Source organism: Cheilinus undulatus, linkage group 16 (genome assembly GCF_018320785.1).
Source record: "Cheilinus undulatus linkage group 16, ASM1832078v1, whole genome shotgun sequence".
Lineage (NCBI taxonomy): Eukaryota > Metazoa > Chordata > Actinopteri > Labriformes > Labridae > Cheilinus > Cheilinus undulatus.
In genome coordinates this window covers 38,693,618-38,707,313 of record NC_054880.1, presented here as the reverse complement: position 1 = coordinate 38,707,313, position 13,696 = coordinate 38,693,618, and the positions used below count along the sequence as shown (strand labels likewise).

Here is a 13,696-nt window from a genome sequence, read left to right as displayed (position 1 = left end):
ATATGGTTATCTTTCCAATGGACCATGATTTTTCTGATCTCCATGGGTCCCCAGCTTGGCAGGACCCCAGAAAGCTCTCCCCTTTGGCCCCACATATGGACGGCCTTACTCTGATTTAAGTTTGAACTGTTTAGACGTTGGAGGTCATAGGTCAAAGTTAAAGGCCATTGGGCCTCATGTTCATCTACTGCTCCTGAACGTGTTATCTCTAGGGCACTTTGAGGGATTTTCTTCAGACTTTGCAAAAATGTCCGCTCTGACTCAGAGATGAAGTGACTCGATTTGGAGCTCAGAGGTCAGAGGTCAGGGTGTTGGGTCTATTGTTCATCCCTTGCTTGTGAACACAACATCTCAAGAATGCTTTGACAAATTTTCTTCATGCTTTGCAACATCCACTCTGTTTCAGGTACGAACTGATTGATTTATGGAGGTCAGAGATCAAGGTCATCAGGCCTGATATTCATCCCTTGCTTGTGAATTTGATGTCTTAGAACCTTATGAAGGGTCTTCAAGGGACTTTGCACATGTTGGCTCGTGGTTTTGAACTTGATCTTTTCACGACGCATCATGATGCTGACACGAGTGATTCTGCATCGATGCAGAGGCTGCACGTTTCAGCTCAGCTCATCTGGTGAGAGGTCGTTGCATCAGTCAAAAAAGGGAGTTTAATCCAAAAAAATTACAATCAAGAAATTCAAACTGCAACTGTCCTTTAAAAGAGCAAACACTGTAAAGTCTGTATGTAAATAAATGCTGTTATTTTCCATGGTAAAATACATTTTTAAAACAGCAGATGCATTGCAGCCTGTTCAGGGCTTCATCAGAGTAGGTGGGCTTTTTAAAAATGTATTTTACTATGTATAAATAAAGGCATTTTAATTTATCATATATTTTAGGACTAAATTCCCTTTTTGACTCATGTAAACACGCCTTCACCAGATGAACTGAGCAAAGCAAACCCAAAATTTCCAAAGGGCACCTGTATGTGACACCACAAAGACCCAGCAGCACTTCAACTCTTTGAATGCAGCACATTTTAGCCTCTCTCCACCAGCTCCCTGTGGAATTTTAGGATAGATTTTAAAATTCAATTTTTGGGTTATAAATCTTTAAATGGGCTGGCTTCATCCCATCTTTTTGATTGGTGTACACTCAGATCCACCAGTCAGATGCTTCTGACTGTCTGGAGGTTAAAGTTGAAGCTCAGGGGTGACCGAGCCTTTTCAGGAGCTGTGCCAAAGCTCTGGGATGCTCTGCCTCTACATGTTGACCTTTCTCCTACATTGCTTGTCTTTAAATCAAAATGAAAAGTGCCATTTGATTACCTGGTTTTTGGATCTGCAAGAGAATTGGCTTTTTATCCTGTCCTTGTCTTTAGTTTTCATTGTACAGCACTTTGGTTAACTGCTGCTTGTAAATTTTCCCCTGTGCAACTGGATGTACCTTAAAGACTCAAATATCAACCAGTTTACCTTTAGTCCAACAATTTTCAGAAAAGATACATGCAGTTATATCAGTCATGGGCCAAAAAATTCTTAATTTGACTCATTTATTAAAAGTTGAAATGCTACCGAATGAAGAGCTGTTTGAGAGCCGAAAGAACTGAACTTAGCAGAATGATCTGAATCTCTGTAAAGAGCCATAATTTCCATTGCTAAAATACCAGCACTTAGCTTCACACTAACCTGTTAGCAACTACCATTCAACAGCAAAATAACACCCTACGCAGAAACAGCAAACAGCTAACCAGCTGTCAGTTCAGATCAGACGCCACATTAAAACTCAGCGTTTCAATAAAACTGGGGTCGTATTGTCTTATTCTTCATAAGCTGAAGAACTCAACTGCAGCTGTTCGCTTAAAACTATAAAATCCAACCATATGGAGAAGAGAAAGATAGCCGCCCACTGTGAATACTTTGGTGTACCGTCATTTTCCTGCATAGTTGTCAGCAGTTTTAATGTCACCAAAGATAAAATATTTTGCACAATGTCCTCAGTCTCAATCTCATGAATATTTGCTGCCTAAATTGGCCACGTGCTAGCTTATGTGTTTGTCAGGTATTAAGCCTAATTCTCGTTGTGCGCGTCTCCTCTGATATTTTAGAACACTTTCACTTTAAATTTGATAGTACTTCCTTCAGAATACCCCCTACTTACACAGTGGAAAGCTAGGTATTCAGCACCGCAGATGTAAAAGCTTGACTGACATAGCAACAGTATCCAAGGGGGTGGGGCTTAGTTAATTAAATGTAACCTTACTCATCCAATCCAGTCCCTTTGATAAGACAGAGCTGGCATTAGGACACAGGATCACTCGGGTGGCAGCAGAGTGCAGGATGCTATCAGAAATAGTGAGATAGAGAGGAAGTTGGGGTGAACTGAAGAAGACAACAACCCAAAAACACCTTCAAGCAACGATGGATGGACTCTTACATGTCTGTTCTTTCTTAAATCAGTGTGTCTCGTACGTGTCAGCACTGTTACAGTCATTAAATACATGATATCAAACATGACTCTGCTCAAAGATGATATGCTTAGATTTTGGTGGTCTTGGGTCAAAGGTCAAGGTCATAAAGCCTTATTTTCATCCCTTGTTCATATAATTTCTGAATCACATTATAACAGACACAACCTCAGTTCTTCTTCCTAACCCTCTACTGTTCTTTAACTGTTCCTCAGTTGTATACCTCACAGAGGTTTTTTTAACTATTAGGTGGCAGTTCTACCTATGAGACAACTCAGACTGATTACAGAGAGGGAAGAAAGGACAAAAAGGAAGAAAAAGTGAAGGAAATAAAGAAAACCAGGCCAAGAAAGAAAGTATAGATGCTGTGGTGAAGGATTTGGTGCAGTTACATGTTGCTCCAGCTGAAGGTTCCAGTTTGGTTCAAGGCTTTATTAATGGAAATACCACACACTCCCAGTTGAACAGGGGTTAGGTGTAGGGCTTCTGGTCCACGTGTTGCCACAGGGGATGTAAGAATGGTCGGTAATTGCTGAGTGTCCTGTGTGATGTTCCCTCTGAGGACAGAGCATTCACACAGATCCTCCCTCTGTGGACAGGAGCCATTTTTCACCAAAATGAGCTCGGGGGCCTCAACAGTGTCCCTCCCTGCTGTTCTCCTGTCGTTTGTTTTAGTCGTAAATCTCTTTCAATCATGATTTCTTTGATGCATTATTCCATTTTGCTCTGATTTCTCTTTGTCTTTCTTTGTTCTTCCCTCACTTTTTGCTATTCCTTTTCAAAGATTTACTTTTTAAAGATTTCATGCCTTTATTTAAGGGTACAGGACAGAAGATAGAGAAGGGAGAATGACAGAGGGAAGGACATGAAAACCTGGGTCATCCAATACAAGAACTACAGCCTCTACATGGTGCACACAGCTGAAATTACAAGCCCATTTTTAAATTTCCTCTCTTTTTTTGTAATGGCCCATGTTACCTTGAGCACCGGTAATGCTGATTAAACATTTTAACAGCAGTGTTGGGTATAATGCTGTTCAAGTAATGCGTGATTGTATTTGCATTTTTTTCAATTTTTGCATTTAACACTTAAATGTTTCAGATGATGAAGCAAATTTTAATATTAGACAAAGATAACCTAACAAAATGTAGAGCCATTATCCACAAATGGAGAAAACTTGGAACAGTGGTGAACCTTCCAAGGAGTGGCCAGCCTACCAAAATGACTCCAAGAGCGCGTCGACGACTCATCCAGGAGGTCCCAAAAGAACCCAGAACAACATCTAAGACCTGCAGGCCTCACATGACTCGGTTAAGGTCAGAGTTCATGATTCAACAATAAGACAGACACTGGGCAAAAATGTTATCCATGGGAGAGTTCCAACTCGAAACTCCTGCTGACCAAAAAGAACACAAAGGCTTGTCTCACATTTGACAACAAACATCTTCATGATCTCAAAGACTTTTGAGAAAATTTTCTGTGTCCTGATGAGACCAAAACAGAACCTTTTTGAAGGTGTGTGTCCGGTTACATCTGGAGTAAAGCTAACAGAGCATTTCATCTAAAGAACATCAAACCAACAGTCAAACATGGTGGTGGCAGTGTGATGGTCTGGGACTGCTTTGCTGCTTTATGACCTGGACCACATGCTCCACTGGATGCAACCGTGATTTCGCTCTCTACCTGAAAATTCTGAAGAAGAGTGTCCAGCCATCAGTTCATGACCTCAACCTCAAATGTACTTGGGTTATGCAGCAGGACAATGATCCCAAACACACCAGCAAGTCCACCTCTAAATGGCATAAAAAACTAAATGAAGGTTTGGAGTGGCCTAGTCAAAGTCCAGAATTCAACACAATGAGCCCCCTTGACTTAATAACTAGTTGTGTCATTCTTGGCAGAAACAACTGCAAGCAGGTGTTTGCAGTTGCTGGCAATCTTTCACATCGCTGTGGAGGAATTTCGACCCACTCCTCTTTTCAGAACTGTTTTAATTCAGCCACATTAGAGGGTTTTCAAGCATAAACGGCCTGTTTAAGGTCATGCCACGGCCTCTCAATCATGCCACAGAATATTGTCCCAAAAGCCTTTAGGATCATGAAGATGTTTGTTGTCAAATGTGAGACGAGCCTTTGTATTCTTTGGTCAGCAGTGGTTTTGGTCCCATGGATAACATTTTTGCCCAGTCTCTGTCTTATTGTTGAATCATGAACACTGACCTTAACTGAGTCATATGAGGGCTGCAGGTCTGCAGATGTTCTGGGTTCTTTTGTGACCTCCTGAATGAGTCATTGATACATTCTTGGAGTCATTTTGGTAGGGTGGCCACTCCTGGGATGGTTCAAGACTGTTTTGAGTTTTCTCCATTTGTGGATAATGGCTCACGGTAGTTTACTGGAATCCCAAAGCCTTTGAAATGGCTTGTAACCCTATCCAGACTGATAGATGTTAGTGACTTTGTTTCTCATGTGTTCTTGAATTTCTTTTGATGGCACCGTGATGTATTAGTTTTTGAGATCTTTTAGCCTACTTAACTTTGTTAGACAGGTTCTATTTAAGAGATTTCTGGATTCAACAGGTCTGGCAGTAATCAGGTCTGGGTGTGGCAAGTGAAATTGAACTCGGCTTTCCAAAAATGCATTAATACTTCGTGATTAAACAGGGGTGTGCAGCTCCTTTTTTCCCCTTTATTAATGAAATCATCCTTTAAAAATTGCATTTTGCATTCACTCAAGTTATCTTTGTCTTATATTAAAATTTGTATGCTAGTCTGAAATGTTTAAGTGTGACAAATATGCAATAAAAATGACATCAGGATGGAGCAAATACTTTAAATAGCACTGAATATGCAGGAAGATGGTGCAGGTGAATGTCTCCTATAGCAATTATGTCTTTACCGTCCACAAGGGCCAAATGCAGCAATTTTGTTATTAACTGCCATAAGTGCTGCGGTTAATATTGAAACTGCTAAGAATACTTCTCCTGGGCCCAGGGGCATAGTTAGTGTTAGAGCAGCAATGAATATATGAATATCAGCCAGATACCGCTGCACCAATGAAATAAAAACACTTCCACAACCAGTTACAGCGTCGTGATTGACTAGTAAGGCTGACGGTGTGGCTGCAGGGGGAGAAATAACAAGCGTTTCTGTAAAGCTATGTTGTCATGTGCACAAATACCGCCGTAAAAAGCGGTGGGGATGTAAGCAATCAAGTAGCTGATTTAAATTTCACACCGGATGAGCAGAGGGGATGCAAACGTGAGGGAGGGGGAAGGTTGAAGGAGAAAAAGTAGCAGGAGGTACGTCAGTAAATGAGTGTGCCAGGTACATTACATTGCTTACTGCTCATTCTGCTGGTGGAGAATAGGATGTAGCACACAGTCTGCTCGCTCCATAGGTGGGTTGCGGGTCGGTGATAGATGGTGGAGAGGAGATGGAGCTTCTCCCCAGGGCTTGGTAGGAGGCTTCATTACCCCTCGTGCTGCGCCACTTCTCTATTTCTCACAGCATGAGTGTGGGAAAAAAGACATAAAATATAGTGGAGAAACATGCAGGAGCAGCCTGTTAAGGACTGTCCACACTTCTCCTCCTTAAGTGTAATTCTCCTGCATGTATGCACATTTCGCCCTCCTCTATCTTCATCCTTCTCCCTCCATTTATGCCAGTTATTACCTTAAGCATACCTTCTCTGGTCTATAGGATTTTTGTCCCACTTTCATTGTCCCAAACACACAAAAGTACACACAAATACACAAGCAACATACATCCTCATTGAGAGGTTACAAATATCCTCCATGTCCTACATTCTTCTTAATAAAGGCTGCTGTATATGTGTGTGTGCCTGTTTCCAATGGGGATACACACACTGGTGAGCCATAAATGATAGACTGTTGGAGCAGATTGCCTGAGGAGCAGGTGCACAATGGGTGACATTCACATGGATGGCACATGATGGTGGGAGGTGTGAAAGGAGAGTTCAAGAGTGAAGATTGACAGCAAAAAAATAACAAGAAAGAGAGAAAATAACATGAGAAAAAGAGAAAAGAAGACATTTATGCACATCCCACTAATGGACCGGAGCTCCCTGCAGCCATACAGTATGGAATAACCACTTTAATTACCGTTGTGAAGATGGTGCTGAGTGATTTATAAATATTTAGAATAATTTCCTTAAGAATATATCTGTTTCTATAAGCAGCATATCTGCCTGTGTGTGGGGATGCTTTAAAGTGATGAGAGAACTCCTGCTAATGATGTCGGCAAACACGCACAGTTGCTTATAAAAGTGTTCATACCCCTTGAACTTTTCCACATTTCTCCACGTTACAACCACCAACGTAAATATATTTTATTGGGATTTTGCGTGAAAGACTAACACAAAGTGGCACATAATTGTGAAGTGGAAGGATAATTGTACTTTCAAAATCTTTTACAAATTAAAATCTGAAAAATGTGGTGTCCAAAGTATTCTGTGTGTAATCTAATCTCAGTTTAAATACAGCTGTTCTGTGAAGGCCTCAGACGTATGTTAGAGAACATCAGTGAACAAACAGCACCATAAAGACCAAGAAACACACCACACAGGTCAGGGATAAAGTTGTGGAGAAGTTTAAAGCAGAGTTAGGTTATAAAAAAATCTCCCAAGTTTTGATCATCTCACGGAGCACTGTTCAATTCATCATCAGAAAATGGAAAGAGCTTGGCACATCTACAAACCTACCGAGAAATAGCCGTCCACCTGAACTTACAGGCCGGGCAAGGAGAGCGTTGATCAGAGAAGCAACAAAGAGGCCCACGGTAACTCTGGAGGAGCTGCAGAGATCCACAGCTCAGGTGGGAGAACCTGTCCACAGGACAACTGTTAGTCATGCACTTCACAAAACTGGCCTTTATGGAAGAGTAGCAAGAAGAAAGCCATCGTTGAAAAAAAAAGCCATAAGGAGTCTCATTTGCAGTTTGCCAAAAGCCACCACACCAGACATGTGGAAGATGGTGCTTTGGTCAGATGAAACAAAACTGAACTTTTTGGCCTAAATGCAAGGTGCTATATGAGGCAGAAAACTAACACTGCATATCACCCTGAACACACCATCCCCACCATAAAACATGGGGTTGGCAGCATCATGCTGTGGGGATGCTTTTCACCAGCCGGGACAGCGAGGCTAGCCAGAGTTGATGGCAAGATGGATGGAGCTGAATACAGGGCAATCTTATAGGAAAACCTGTTAGATTTGGCAAAATACTTGAGACTGGGGCGGAGGTTCACCTTCCAGCAGGACAATGACCCTAAACATACAGCCAGAGCTACAATGGAATGGTTTAGATTGAAGCATATTCATGAGTTAAAATAGCTGAGTCAAAGTCCAGACCTAAATTGCACTGAGAATCTGTGGCAAGACTTGAAAATTACTGTTCACAGACACTCTCCATCAAATCTGACTGAGCTTAAACTATTTTGCAAAGAGGAATGGGCGAAAATGTCAGTTTCTAGATGTGCAAAGTAGGTAGAGATATACCCCAGAGAACAGCTGGAACAGCTAGACAGCTAGAATCTTACGTCAGACAAGAATGGGACAGCATTCCTCTCCTAAAACTCCAGGAGCTGGTCTCCTCACTTCTCAGGCGTCTACAGAATTTTGTTAAAAGATGAGAGGACCCTAGACAAAGGCAAACATGGTCCCTACTTTTTCAGAAAGTCTTGTTGCCATCAAATTCCAAATGAGCGTAGATTTTTCCATGGTATGGTAAAATGTCTGTAAATATGAGTTTATGAGATTCAACAATTGTTGCATTTTGCTTTTATTTACATTTTACATAGTGTCCCAATTCTTTTGGAATTGGGTTACATAAAGGGAGTGATCAGTAAGGAATTATCATATGTGCCTTATTTTTGATTTCCTTTCTGATTGTAGGGTCTGTGAGAACCAGAGCATCGCTAATGTTTGAGAGGACTTAAATCACCTTTAAGAGCTTCCTGCCACTGCAGGCTGTGCTGTGAATGCAGTTTTATGGTGGCATGTGTGCGTAATAAGCTCCAGTATTTTATACTGATTTTATCACTTCTCCCATGACATCAAGTGTCTGTAAAGGAGAAATGATTGCAGCCTACCCCTCAATTAAATCATTTCTTTCTCTTTTTGTCTCTGAGTATCTGAGTTTGCCCTCAGCGACTCCAGAACTTCTCAAGAAATATAAAGGAGGTTATGTAGTTGTACTCAATCACTGCTTTACAATAAATGAAACATGTGTAGCCTTCAGGAGCTAGAGTTGTAAAATAGATGGCTGTTATGATGTAGATTTGAAAATAGAGTAAAGGCAGTGTTGAAAAATGGACAGAAATATTAACCAAGCTAAAGGTCATAACGCCTTGAGAATAAAAAAATCATTCATTCATTCAATCATTGCATCTGCATTTCTAAAATAAATCCCTCTGCATCTCTGTCCATCCTCCCCAGGTGTCTGTGGTCCACCTGCTAAAAACGGTCCGTCTACTCCGGTTGCTACGGCTGCTCCAGAAGATGGACCGCTACTCACAGCACAGCACGGTGGTCCTGACCCTGCTCATGTCCATGTTCGCCCTGCTGGCACACTGGATGGCCTGCATCTGGTACATCATCGGCAAGATGGAGATGGAGGCCAACGCCTACAACTGGGACATTGGTGAGTGAAGGAGAATGGCTGCAAGTCTTGTGTTCAATACATGAAACATTTGAAAACTCAGTTTGGGTCAATAATTCAAAACAAGCTCAGACATATTGATAAGAAAGAGATCATTCTCTCCAGTGTAATCCAGGATACAAGCATGAAGGTTTATTTTTAGCAATGCTTGAGCTTGGAATAGTCCTTTTGGAGAGAATAATATCCAGCCAAGATTGTAAACTGAGACTGAATTGTGGCCACTAAAAACGTCATGATTTATGCATCAGTTCTGTCTGTTATCTGTTTTGCATCAAGGTCCAAGTCACAAAGTTTGTGCTGTTTGCTCTAGTTTGAGTCTGATCATGGAGTTCAGCTGTCAGCACCTCTTCTTTCTGAAGCACTGTGCTGCAGTGTCATCCTGACATACACTATATGGACATCAGTATTTGGCCACACCTGTTAATTATTGAGTTCAGGTGATTAACTAGCCATGCAGTCTCCATTTGCAAACATTTGTGATACAAAATGGGTCGTTCTGAAGAGCTCAGTTACTTCAAGTTTTGTAATGTGATGGATGCCACCTATGCACTAAGACAGTGAAATTTCGTCCCTGCTGGATATTCCAGTCAACTGTAAGTGATATTATTAGAGAGTAGAAGCGTTTAGGAACAACAGCAAGAGTTCTGAACTTCACTGGTATTAATGTAAGCACACAACTGTGCAACTGGAGCATCAAAGATGGGTTTCAATAGCCGAGCAGCTGCATGCAAGCCTCACTTCACCAAGCTCAATGCCAAGTGTGGGATGGAGTGATGTTAAGCACACTGATGCTGGACTGTTGAACCGAGGAGCAGCTTCCTTGTTCGGCAGTCAGATGGGCAAGTCTGAATTTGGCGGATGCCAGGAGAACGTGACCTGCCTGACTGCTTTGTTCTAACTGTGAAGTTTGGTGGAGGAGGGATAATGGTATGGGGCTGTTTTTCAGGGTTTGGGCAAGGACTCTTAACTCCAGTGAATCTTAATGCTTCAGCATACCAAGACATTTTGGACAATGCTATGCTTCCAACTGTGTGGCAACAGTTTGGGGAAGGACCTTTTCTATTCCAACATGACTGTACCCCAGTGCACAAAGCAAGGACTATATAAACATGGTTTGATAAGTTTGGTGTGGAAGACCTTGACTGGCCTTTGAGCACCTTTGAGAGACACACTGAAAGCTTTTATTGACAGAGGATGTTTTTCTACGCCCTCCGTCCGGCTTCAGCATGAATTTTAGCCACTGACAAGCTCTGCTACGTATAAACTACTGTTGGAGCTGCACATGTCAACTACCTCGCTCTGATTGGCAGGTAATGATGTTGACAGACATTTGATTATACAATCCGCTCCTGTCTCACGTTCAGTCTATCTGGTGTGTCAGGCTACTGCTAGCTGTCACTAATAGTAAGAGGAGTCATTTAGTAATGTGTCACTACTAAAACTGGTCATCCTGGTGCGTTTGCCACCAACTCTTAGCTTTGCTGTAGGTGCACATAGCTGTTATATTGATGTTGATGCCTGGAAGGTTTATTTGTATTGAAAGGGGGCAATTTTGCCCTAAATAACTGCTTATTGGCTTCCCTTAATAAACCTAAACAGCCTCAAGCACAGAGCACCGATCTATAGTCCAGTTTTGAAGGCATTTATCCCTCTGCCTTTACTTTTATTTATTTTATATTTACTTACTTATATTTACTTTTTTTTATTTCAGCTGAAATTGCAATTTTGATCTAGTTACCCTGTTATGATACTTAATACCACAGTGATGTCATATAGCTTTAGTAGCATGATAACGTGTCTGTTTATTCATCACAGTTCTTGACAGTTTTGGCTTTTTAGGCGATCCCTACTTTGGATAAGAGATTTTGGTTACTGTATGATCAACTCTCACAGTGTTAAAGTACAGGTGGATTTTCAAAATACAGCAAATCCAACTGGTGTATGGATCTACATCGTTTCCACTGAATAAATGGTTTAATGCGTTAAGATTTTGATACTATGAATGAAAAAATGAGAAGGTAAACATGTACTGACGTGTTTCCTTTTAAAAGACCTGAAAAATTGAAGATCTGAGCTCAGAGGAGTGTTAAAAAGCTTTACAAGATGTGTTCAAGGAGAGCGCTACATAGAAGCCTAAAAGAAACACTTGAGAAGTGTGACTCAGACTGCCACGTACTACCTGCTCCTGAGGAGAAATATAACAGAACTGTGCCTGCAGCATCAGTGTAAACTGTGGTATGCACTGCTAAAGGAAAGGCAGTATATCAGCCAGGATGGTTTGGGACAGGTGGTGAAAACAAATTCAGGCGTTGAATCAATAAAAATGAGATACTTGGAGAAAAGATTTGATCTGGTTCCTGTTGTTTGTTTATGTTTTTGTACCAACGCAGCAGTCAGGGTGGATGAATGTTTTCATTTTATCTACATTTTCTTTTCTTGCTGAGGAAGCACTTTTCTGGCTCTGCCACGCTCAGAAGTACAGATAATTTTACAAATAAATTACTCAGAATAACATCCATACAGGGAGTTATTTTAAAACAGAACAGCTATTGTTTGCATGCCTCCATTGCCAGCAAAAGCTGAGGCCAGGTGCATAATGGTTTTTTGTTTGTCCATCTGTCCATCCATAAATGTAGGTGTGTTTAAAAAATAAGAATATCATGTTAAAGTTAATTTCTTTCATGTAATTTACTTGGAAAAGTTCAACTTTTATAAACTCTGGATTAATTTCATACAGGGTTAACTATTCCAAGACTTTTTTTGTTTTAATTTTGAGGATTGTGGCTTATAGCTCATGAACATCTAAAATCTATCATCTCAAAACATTTGAATATTGTGAAAAAGTCCAGTTTGTAAAGCTTTCCTGAGCCTTCATTCTCTCAGTTCACACAAGTACAATCATAGGGAAGACTGCTGACTTGATAAATGTCCAGAGGGCGATCACTGACCCTTCACAAGGAGGGTAAGCCGCCACATAAGCTCATTGTTGAAAGGGCAGGCTGTTCTCAGAGACAGCATTTGTAAATCAAGGTCCCAGAGTCTTGGGGAAGAACCAAAAGCACAGAACCCAAAGAGCTTGAAGTCTTGGCACCTGCCCACAGTAAAGCCAAAAGTACCAAAAGCTGGTTAAATGAATGATATGCCTTTGCTTGATTGGCCAGCATATTCGAAAAACCTCTCAAATATCGCTAAAAAGTTTTAACACTCTTATAAGGAGGTTTTTCAGACATTTCAATATAGAAATTTATCACAAAAGTGCAACGGAAACACTTTTTCTGCATTTGCACGTCACAGAACGTACGGTGTCATATACAGAGGAGGACAAGACTTTTCTTAACGTCATATTTACAACCTTATACGTGGCTTTTGCCATAAAAAAGGACTTCACCTCTGAACTATCATCTGTTGCCTTCTTCTTTTGTTCAAAATGATCAAGGCAACCTCTGTAGATGTAATCATAACCGTACCAACACACAGCAGGTTTTGAATGTCCAGCTTCATTTAAGCAGAGTCGGAGACGAGATCTTTCAAGATCTTACAAGAACTGCAAGGCTCATGCCCAAAACTCCCGTCAGTGAAAACACATTTAAAGCGCAATCATGCTATATTGACATCTCAGAAATATCACTTTTATTTTGCGAAAAACTGTAATGGAAACCCAGCTCAAGCAGCCTGGGTTTCACAACACTCCAGCAGAACCACGGACTGATTACCTCCATGCCACTGCATTGCTGCAGTAATTCATGCATTTCACACTATTTGCTTTATTATTATAATTAGCTGAATAAAAGCACTAGAAATATACTAAAAAGTCATTATCTTGAGTGCATTTTATTAAGCTTTTTAATGTCAAATGATAATTACACCTCCTTAATGTACAGCAGATGCTGAAATAATCACCTCTTTAAGAAACAGGGAATGTGTTGTGAATCAAAAATTGAGTCTGAATCAAATCATGACCCCCCGAATTGGAATCAAATTGATCGTGAACCCTTAAAGATTTAACCTGACATGCAAGATGGATGAGTTTCACTCATCCATCTTGTAAACCTTCAATACTAGGCGTTTGGGAAAGGGCAGAGCCTTTGAAAAAGTGAGATTGGATGAATGTTCTGTCTGTCACATCTTTACAGGCCAATCAGAGCAACAAAGCATGTGACGTAGCCACGACCAAGGTGCAGCTACCAAGCACTAACTCGAACCATGGTGACTATAGACATGTCAGTACACGACTTTTGTCGTTTTTGAAAAGAAAACAACTCACTGCTGTTCTTTGTTCTTCTTTTAACAAAGAAATGTTGACAAGTTCTGATTAAACTGGCACTTTAGCAGCATCTATGCTAATGTCTTCCACCATAATTACACCGGCCTCTTGTTGCTGCTTGCTTACACCATGACTCCGCCGTGCCTGAAAGTACTGCCCCTCGTAGCTGACCGGACCCAAACGGTTCAGACGGGAGCTTTGCAAGATGGATTTGCCAGTGAGAAACATGGGAACAGGCGTATCCATCTGCTTTGAAAGGTTGTTAAAAATTCATGTCTCTACAAAACAT

The 13,696-nt window shown here is 41.0% G+C and overlaps 1 protein-coding gene across 1 annotated transcript in view; it reads left to right on the top strand.

Moving 5' to 3' along the window:
* The window catches only part of kcnh8 (potassium voltage-gated channel, subfamily H (eag-related), member 8), a 123,882-nt gene that overhangs the window by 56,335 nt on the left and 53,851 nt on the right, over positions 1-13,696 (top strand). The window contains exon 7 of the mRNA XM_041809449.1: positions 8,921-9,125. Within this exon, the coding sequence (XP_041665383.1) occupies positions 8,921-9,125 (205 nt within the window). The remainder of the gene's footprint in view (positions 1-8,920; positions 9,126-13,696) is intronic.